This window comes from Sceloporus undulatus, chromosome 3 (assembly GCF_019175285.1).
Source record: "Sceloporus undulatus isolate JIND9_A2432 ecotype Alabama chromosome 3, SceUnd_v1.1, whole genome shotgun sequence".
Classification (NCBI taxonomy): Eukaryota; Metazoa; Chordata; class Lepidosauria; order Squamata; family Phrynosomatidae; genus Sceloporus; species Sceloporus undulatus.
Window position 1 is genome coordinate 241128666 of NC_056524.1, and position 10502 is coordinate 241139167.

Sequence of the window (10502 nt, forward strand, 5' to 3'; positions counted from 1 at the left end):
GCCTGTTGTTGCTGGCCTGCCTCTCTCCCCCTCAAGATACTCAATGATGAGTATCACTGGAAGTTGCAGTCCAGTATCATCTGGTGGGCCACATGATATCCATCACTCTCATAGGTTCCAATATACACACCCACAGAGCTATCAATTTTAGATGATAAATATATGCAGAAATGCTATTGCATTAAAATATGTTCATCTGAATTCTACTGTTAGTTGCAATTAGAATAGATCAACTGAACCACTGGAATTTGCCTGATTGTTGACTCATTCAGGCTACTCTGTCTGAGATTAAGTAATAAGATGCAGGCCTTAATCTTTGTAAAGTATCAGAGTATTCAAAGCACTCATGTAACCTCTATAAATGTTGTTATTTTAGGACAAGCTCTAGTAAAGCAGAGGGAGAGAACTTTGAAAAATGATTTGATGGACTTAAGTTGCCAGAATTCACCCCCGCTACCCCAAGCCATATGGTGACTAGTCTTGCTAGAAAGTACTAGCCCAAGAAATATTTTTTCCAAAGTGGGAGGTGGGACAAAAAGACAATATAAGACAATATTTCTTCCTATATAAAGATCACTGTATAAAGCTATAAGAGATCACAAGGGCCATCCAGTCCAATTCCCTGCCATGGAGGAAGACATAATCAAAGCACTCTTGACCTGTATAACTGTACAAAGCTGGAACTCACAACTTCCCAAAACAATTTCACCATAAGGCAGCCTAGTCTGCCTATATTTGAGTCAGATAATACAGTATTTGTAGGTGTTCTACCTATGCGTGTCTTTTTCTTCTGGAATCCTTTCTGTCTCAGTTGTAACCATGTTATATATAGATTATGCAACTCATTCCTTTTCTTTCTCACACAGGACTGAATAAGGCTATGGGTATTATAGCACAAAGAAAGCTAAGCCATGGCTTTTAAACCACCTATAATGACTGTACAGGATAAATGCCATTCCATTAACTTTAAAATAGTTGACCTGTCTTCTCTCCCTCCTGGAGAGAATGCAGCAGTTGCTGCAGCAAAACCTGCAGGATGATAAGTCAGGACGAGAGGATAAGCTTAGATAGGAAACATTTCTTATGCAAGAAGACCGCTGCTCTGTTGTTATGGCTGGAAATGATGTGCTTTTGAGAAGAAACAAACAAATAAAATTGTGAAGATTTCCTTACCCACTGCATGGGTCAACAAGGGAAAGAACACCTCGTTTCCTACTGACACTGATATTGAGACCCAGAACCTGTGAGCATATCTCCACTACAAAACAAAGATAAGCAGCAGCTCAGGTACAGCTGAAGTGAACCTGCAGTGATTAAATAAGTAGAGAGATCTTGTAGCACCTTTGTGAGACCAACTGAAAGAAAAAGGTTGACATGCTCATGCTGCCAACATCTTTCTTTCAGTTAGTCTCAAAGGTGCTACAAGATCTCTCTGCATACTGTACAGACTAACACGGCTATATCTTTGAATTCTACCACTGCACTGATTCAAGGAAGCTTTGCTAAGAGGTAGCTCTTGGAAGACATGAATATGGGGGAAAGCCCCTGGCTATTTTAGCAGCAGCTACTGAAGAAACAATCTAAAGAGAATGTGAGTTAATCACCAGCATACTGAAAGGTTATAAATTACACACCTATCCTATACTGTTTATTGCTAGAACACACTGTCCAGCAATGAACAGCTGTTTCTTTTCTTTGAAGAGCATCTCGGAATACTAAGTCTGCCAAATATCAAGGTTCTTGAGACTTTTCTAAATCAGAGATGAATTACATGACACAGTGTTACTAATGCTGAGGTAGTGCTGAGGTTTAAAAAACATAACCAAGTAAGAGAAATCTTGACTAGACAAAACAGAAAGTAAAACAATGGTTGGAATCAGTAAGATTTACTTGATAACTTGATCTGGGTTCAAATCCACACTTGACTAAAGCTTGCTGGTGATATGAGCCTATTCATTATGGCTCAGTCTAATCTGTCTCACAGGATTTCTGAGCAAACTTGCAAACTCTCTCCCTTTTGAAGTCTGCACTTTAAACCAGGAGTAGGAATCATGTGGTCTTCCATATGGTGCTGCACTGCAGCCCCCAGAATATTTCAAACATTGGTTATGGTGCCCAGGGCTGCTGGAAATTGCAGATCCACTAAGTGGAGTTCAGTTATGTAGAGGTGCATGCAATTTCCATCCGGCTTTAAACAGCCTGTATGTCATTTTAGAAATATGATGTCCTCTACTTATCCCTTTCTTATTTATCCCTCTCCTCGTGCCGCCGCCCCCCCCATACACACCACTCCATGCCTCCACACACACTCCACCCCCCATTTCTCCCCCACTGTTCCCTCCTTTTCCAGACCAATGTGTGCTTGGGAAGATGGAGTGTCAGGTGTAGGGGGTGGCACAGGGAGAGGGAGTGCATGCCATCTCAAAAACCCCACTCTGGAAGCCCTAACCCCCTGTACCTGGTGACACCTGGTGCAGGAACACTGCTGTAAAGAAGTAATGTCCAAGACCACACTGTCAACATATGTGTACATGTAATTATATTTACAAGTTTGTTGCAGGAAACTGTCACTTGTGACTTTTAAGGCTGTTGTCTTCTGAGTGATACCCTGCAGTAAGCACCACTAAAAGTGAGTCTTACTTCTGAGTATGTATAGGAGTGTCCTGTAAAATTATTTAAATTTTCCAGTTGGTATAATTTTACATGAATGATGCAGTTTGTGTTAATAAAAGTATACAAATTTATATATCTCATTTTTTTTCCTTCTGATGAAAAGAAATTTTCAGAGAACTGTTTTTTCTCCTGGCTTCAGACTTCTCTATCTTTGGAACAGAAGGAAGTTAGTCCTCCACATTTGTGGTCTCTTCCAACTCTCAGATTCCAAGTACTCTAGAAATGTTAGATCACTGGTCTTCTATTATCCTTTTCAAAAGCCAAAGAAATTAAGTGTTGATATAAACTTTATTCTTTTAGGGTTACAAATCCCGGACCCAGCAGCCAAGATAGCAAAGAATGGACAATGGAACAGTGGCCATGATGACTGGGGAATCCTGGGGACAGAAATCCAAAGTTCTGTCCTCCCACATTGCATTGCTGCTGGTTAAGGCAACCACTGTGCATAATGGGACAGGCTTATATTCATCAAACTATCTGGGCTTCTAAACATGAACAAGAATATGTCTTGTGTGTTTAGATTTTCTCACAATGGATTCATTTAATTGCAAAACTTGTCTGATTTAGCTCCATGGCTACTATAGAATTCAGTTTATTTGCCATAATTTGCAAATAATTGATCAAAGAAGGTGATACAAAGAGTTATGACTGGAGCCTTTAAAATGGTCTATATCTTTATGGAATTAGGTGGTTTGCTGGGAAACCCACTTAAAGAAAATATCAGAACAGTGTATGTAATAATTAAATAACTAATTTCAGAAAATACTGGAATTGCTAATTAATACTTCTATACTGTATTAACATGGAAATACTTTCGTATTTAAATAGGAGTGAAAGGGCAGGGTGATTTATTGTACAGAATATGCTCCTACTAATTCAGTACTAAATCACAAAAGTATATACTTATTGTTCAGCAGACCATATTTTTATATTTTCTCTAGACTTCTGAGGAGTGAATTACTATTAATTTCTACTTCCATATCATTCATTTGGTATCAGCCACACATTTTACCTTGTACTTGATACAGAAATGAAACCACAGTTTCTTCACAGAGTAGTTAAGTCAGAATGACGTTCTTGAAGATTTCACCATAGAATGAGTTGATTTAAACCAATTGTTCTTAGGGACTGCATTGTCTAATCAAAATAATTATTCCAGCTTAACAGGTTTGCTTATCAGATTGCCAAGCACTGCTGTAAATATTGGTATTTATCACACATGCCTTTGTTCTGTTCAAAAAGTGCTTTTTGTCTACGCAGGACAGCAAGAGGACAACTCTCTTTTCACATCATCAGTGCAAAGCTGATTCTTATGTGTGTCTTTTTACATTCTGGTGGTGAAGCTTTCACCCTGCCCGCTTTCACATAATTGGCACTGACTAGTAATCAAAAGAGAGTTAGCCTGGTGTATGACTCTGGAGGCCAGGGTTTAAATCCATATTCAGCCATGGAAATCCATTGGGTAACTTGCGCAAGTTACACATTCTCAGCCTTAAAGGAAGGCAAAAGCAACCCCCTTTTGAACAAACCCTGCCAAGAAAGGCCAGTTATAGGCCCACCTTAGAGTAATCATAAGTCAGAAACTATTTGAAGGCACAAGATAACAACAAATGCACAATATCTTCCCTGGTCTTTTCTTGGTCTTCCATTATGTGGTTAGAGTGGGTTCCTATTTATATCACTATGCAATAATTGAGAGCCAACATGGTGTAGTGGTTTGATTGTTGGACTCTTGACTGTGGAGATCAGGAGTCAATTCCCTGTTTGGCCATGAAAAACCACTGGGTGACTTGCGGCAAGCTACAGTCTCAAAGGATGGCAATGGCAAACCCCCTCTGAAGAAACTTACCAAGAAATCCCTGATATGTTGATCTTATGATCATCATAGGTTTTTTTTTAAAAGGATGTTGCATGAGTTGATCTAAACCAATTGTTCATGCAAAAAAAGATGTTGCATGTTGGAGGCATGCAACAATGCTGCTGTAAATACAGAATTGCAACATTCTGATATCTCTCTGGTTTTCAGTCAGTGTGCTTTGCCCAACCACAGGAAAGAGAGATTTCCCTTCAGGGGAACTCCAAGTAGAGTTAGCCAAACTCCACTTCACATCACCATCTGGCCACGAAATACTGCAGGACTTGCGTCTCATTGAGATATGAGTCAGTAATTTTTTTCCCCAAGTGCAACCTCCTCAAGGTAATTTTGTAGCCCTCAACCCCATTTTTGACCTTCTCAAAAGTGAACTACTTCCACTGAAAGATCCCAGTAGCAATGCAGTTTTAAGCAGGTGCAAATTTTAAACAGCCCTCAGCACATGTGCATGCACACATGCACTCACCTAGAAACATCATGAAATGCTTGCTTACAGACTAAAGTGGACTTCAGGCCACTTCTGTTTGGGGGGGATTTTTGACTATTCATGTTCGCTGAAAAAAATTGCTCCCTGAATTCACATTCTCAGACATTTCCTTTCATTCTCATTATGTTTCCTCACAGGCTCTGAGGGTCATGACATGAAGCCACTGAGAGTTGTCTAATCACATGTACAAAGGGTGAAATATCTGGAGTTCCTATACCAATGCTACTATGCTTTGGCTTTCTGGGAGTGATACTGAATGTCATGCTTTATTGTTATAGCAGAGTGGTAAAGAGTATGTTCTGATTCTCCATGGTATTCAACAGATGTCTTGACATACAATACAGTGTATAACCTTATAGTGAGAGAGGGGTCACAAGTGGGTTTTGAGGGAGCTCAAAGTTCAAACTACGGCATCTTCCCCAACCTCAAATACCAACAATTTTGATCCTGAGCTTTCACTGATCAGCCAGAATTATGGATAAACAGACAACCCCCAATTTTAGCACTACATCAAGGAACAATTAGATAAACAAAGATCACCCTGTAATTCCTAACAGAAAACAGTTCTTAAATTAAGTCTCTCTTTGTGTCAAAGACTTACAAAACTTAACACATATCAGATTTTAAAGTAATTTATTGGAAATAGTTCTTGGATTACAAACAAGCAATTCCCATTTACAGAATGTACTGACAGCTAATGGTAAAAACATAGCCTTCCAGTCATCTATCGTACAGCCCTGCAAAATCAGTCACTTAGCTAGTCAATTTTTCACTCAGCCCTTTAGTTTATTTATGGTCCAACTACCTGTTTATAAGGCATTTCCTGAAGAGTGCCAAACTTCACATCATTCTATGCTATGTAACAAGCAGGTTAGAAGTGGCCAAGACATTTCAATTATGAGTCTACTACCCTGTGAAAATGTAATCCACTTTCTTTTACACCATTCTGCTGAAGACTTCTTTAAAATTAACATGCTATTGAGTAACAAAAAAAATGGCTCAAGTCACAGCAATATAAAAATTTGGATTCAGCAGTATGTTTAACTAACTTGTTCAGCAAAAGCAGAGTGCTATTCAGGCTGCATGCATGTTAGTGCTCTTGAATGAGTTACCTTGAACACTACAATATTATGGAACAAATCACCAGATGATTTTTTTTGCATCTTTAACATATCTTTAATTTTAGTTGCTCCCATTACCCATCCTGCCCAAAGGAACGATGGCATATGAATCACTGACACTCAAATACAATACAACAACTAAGCATTTTGTGAATCTTCTGGCACATTAAGACTGAAGGATTCTGCTCCCTTATATACTCTATTAAGCCATTGGTTTTACATTACTTTGTTTTATAAAACAATCTCCCAAGAAGCATTGAATGAAGTCTTCTATCAGAATTATTTAATGGTTGCCACATGCTACAATAAAACTAAGCTACACATACATAAGATGTTCTTTTTAGATAAACAAAAGCCACAGCACACATCTGTTAACTGAATTGCATGAGTGTGCTTGAAACTAGTCATACAGTCACTATCTGATAAGCTTAATGTCTTAATTTTAAATAAAATCACTTCCATTTATACAGAAGATTAACAAAGATCAGTGTTTACATATGATGTGACCACTAAGTATCTACACTGCTTACACTTAAAATCTCAACAGAAAGCATGAGTTTGATTCACAGAATAAGTAGGTCCACGATTGTAAGTTAACAATAGTTTTTTTATTGCTTTATACATGTGGTGCTTTCTCAAGGCACTGTGGCATGGACTAGAAAACTTGGAATGACTTGTGAAGGAACCTGGAATGACATATGGTCAACATGGAAAGTTCTTCAGAAGCGAGACGACAGCAAATTTAAATTCCAAGTTATCAAACATCAGGAATGAGAGTTTATAGTTCACAGGAGAAATGAAACCATCTTGTACAAAGACCGGCTCCTTCACATTCCCATCCTGATACTTTGAATAATCTGGAAGATAGCTATAAAAGAAAACAAATTTAGACATTGGTAAGCAAGTTGGTACATAACAGAATTTGTCAACTAACAGGTGCCATGTTAGAGAATTATAGAATAAGAGGCAGTACAAGAGATTTCAAAAAACAAGTTCCACTCAGTAATAACAAACTGCATAGGATACACAGTATTATTTTACTCTTTCTTGTTCCATGTACACATCAGGAAAAGTGTCATTAGGATGAGCATGTGAAGTAGTGAATTCTACCATATGGCAAAAATTCCCATCTTTCTGGTTGAAAGCAATCCATAATAACTATCGGTTGTGAAATCAGCTATTCTGCTTTCAACTCTATCTGACATGTATTTACTTAAATATGAGTGTCACTGTGTCCAAGAGGAACCGTTAAAAATGCCCAGGGCTGCTATTTATATTTCATTTACAATCAATTATTTCAAAATCACTGTTGCTTAGCTTATCATCAAGAATGTGAACTGCTAAATTTATTACCTAAAATAAACTACGAGCTTACTGGAAGATATCAGGTTCCTTCCTTTAACATGCCTTTAGTCACTTTCAACATGCATATAAAACAAAAAGCAAAAAAGGATTGAGAAGCTCCAACTGCCTGTCCTCCATCTGGCACTCACTGTCTCCTAGAGAATTCTCTGTAGACTTCTCCTAAAATCTCTTTTCAATGTTCCTTTCAACCTAGACTTGATGTTTTATTTCTTGGAATTAATGGAGTAGCTCTTCCTTTCTGGATACCTGAAAACTACAGCTCAATGCTCTTTCATATCTGAAAACAATTATCTGTTCTGAGAGCTGCTACGATCTGACTAAACATGTGACTGAGCTAATAAATTAGATCAATAACAGAAGAACCAGAACTTCTGGATGCCAAGAAACCACTGGCAGTGAACCTAATACACCTGAGAAACAAGGTTAAAGTAAAAATATCCTGGGGTAGTTGTATTGGCTATATAGTACAATAACATCCAAAATCCACAAAGCAATGATACTTTTATTGGAGCAACTTGCAAGCTTTTGAAATTCAAAAAGCTTGTGACATGTATTTTGTGCATTTTGGTTAGTCCCATGAAGGTGTCACTGCTCTGTGAATTTTGAAAGTCAAAGTATGTTTACTAGCTTTAATTAAAACAACAAACGTAGCCTTAAATGTAACCTCCACACACACTTTATAAAACTGGTGTCAAAAAGCTGTAACACACATTCTATAAAAGAGAAAGAGCTCAACTTCTAAAAAAAAAGTAGACACCCCACTGCCTTCCTGCAATTCCTGACCTGGGCCAGTTACAACCCCCTCACCACCACTTACTTACTTACCCGATCCGCACACCACAAAGATGAACAAGGCCAACAGCCAGGGCCCCACTGATGCCTTCTCCTCAGGGGCGTTTCTCTGTAGGAAGAGTCGGGAGTCAGAAGGGATCACACAGAAAGGAATAGAAAACATCCCACTTGCCAGTGGCTGCTCTGTAGCCACTGCCATCGTCCAACCCCCCACTCCAAAGCCCCCTCCCAAGACCAACCCCCAGAGCAGGGGCATCGCTAGTGGGGAGTGGGCTGCACCAGACGACACCCAAAGGAGGGTGTGGCATCACTGCTCCCCAAACAGTGGTCCTATGGCCGAAAAAGGCTGTGTTTTGAAAAGTCCCTTTAAAACGCTGAAGAGATGGCATGAATGGGCAAAATGGGAGGACGAAACAGAACCAGGTTTTCCCAAAAAAATTAAACTTGATAATTTTTTTAAAAATTTAAAATTTCATTCTTTAAAAAATTTCTTAAAATGCCTCTTGTTTTCGCTTTAACCACACGATACTATGTTCATGTAAATAATTCAAACTGTGCGTATGGTACTGTGATTTAACGGTATACTGTTAATCTCACTAGTTGCTTATGTCTCAACTACTGTCATTTGTTGCTGCTGCTGTGTGCCTTCGAGCCGTTTCTGGCACATGGTGACCCTAAGGCAAAGCTATCATGGGGGTTTCTTGGCAAGGTTTGTTCAGAGGAGGGTTGCTGTTGCCTTCCCTGGAGGCTGAGAGAGTGTGACTAGCCCAAGGTCACACTTTCTCAGCCTCAGAGGAAGGCAATGGCAAACCTCCTCCGAACAAAGCGTGTTGAGAAAACCCCATGATAGCTTTGCCTTAGGGTCACCATATGTCAGAAACGGCATGAGGGCCTTAGGCATACATCCAGTGATATGCAAGTGCTATAACTTACGCTTAAGGACTGTATGTGCTGTGGGATGGAAGGAGGTCAAGGGGGGCATGGCACCTTGGCGCCAACCTAGAGATGCCGCTGCCCAAGCTCCCTGAGTGGGACAACCTTCCAGCTTGCCATGTCGCAACTTGTTGGGCAACAACTGAGAAGGAGGTTGCTCTGAAAGGGGCCACAGGGGCAGAGTGACCAGATTTCCTCATCTTCAAGGACATGTCCTACATTTCAACCATCTGTCCAGGAGGAATCCCCAAACGTCCTCCATTTTGGTCACAGCTAAGAAGCATTAATTTGTATGGCTATGCGTGCGTTTCTTTGGTCACGTCCTCCGTTTTTCTTGAAGGTCCTACATGGCAGGCTGTCCTCCTTTGTGGGTCCACCTTGGACTGGAGGGGAAGGCCAGTCCTCCGAGGGGAGCCTCAGTTGTGAGAAGGGAGGGAGAGAGAGAAAAGGCGGAAAGGCAAGGTTATCCGATGTCCTAACTGCAAAAGAAGACCAGGCACCGTAAAAGACAGGACCTTCAAGAAATAATGGAGAACACGGCCGAATTAAAAGTAAAGGAGGACGCCTGCTCCCCTGCCTAGGCCTCTCTTCTGAGCAGACCAGTCGCCTCAGTGCCCTCTTGGGAAAGTAAGCAGGGCCAGCCCTGGTTGGGGCTTGGATGGGAGACCGAGTGGAGGCTAGATTGGAGAGGAAGGGACTGACAAAACCACTTCCAAGTCTTCCTTGCCTAAGGAAGCCCTATGAAACCCCCTTCTGGGTCTGCCATACGTTGACAGGCAAGGCTTGGAAGCCCTTTTCTACTAAGGTCCAAAACACAATGCAGAAATAATCCAGTATTATAACATTATTTTATTATCATAAACTGGATTTATTATTATACTATTATTGTTATTATTATAAACTGCCGCGTGTTTGGGACCTAAGAGACCCCACTTTAGCTGCCAAGGCGCCGCGGAATTCATGGAGGACTGCCATAAATTGACGAGGAAAGATTTCCACTTCATCATCATCATCATCATCACCATGTTGGTCTAACGCGGCTGTGTGTGAATTCTACCCGTAAGGCACACAACAACAATAACAACAACAACAACAACAACAACAACAGCAACGTGGACAGACGTCCTCAAAGGAAGACAAGGCACAAGAAGGAAGGAGGAATGGAGGACCTGGAAGGAAAGAAAGGAGGACCTTCCCGAAAAGAAGAAGAAGATGATGATGATGAAAACCCTCAAAGGGACACGAAAGCCCACTCCTC

General features: G+C 40.3%; 1 protein-coding gene across 1 annotated transcript in view; it reads right to left on the reverse strand.

Annotated features, from left to right (window-relative positions):
• Positions 1–5649: 5649 nt before the first annotated feature.
• SERP1 (stress associated endoplasmic reticulum protein 1) overlaps positions 5650–10502 on the reverse strand; it is a 5187-nt gene continuing 334 nt past the window's right edge. The window contains exons 2-3 of the mRNA XM_042460123.1: positions 8345–8420; positions 5650–7022 (exon numbers count right to left, since the gene is read on the reverse strand). Of these exons, the coding sequence (XP_042316057.1) occupies positions 6982–7022; positions 8345–8420 (117 nt within the window). The 3' untranslated portion in view covers positions 5650–6981. The remainder of the gene's footprint in view (positions 7023–8344; positions 8421–10502) is intronic.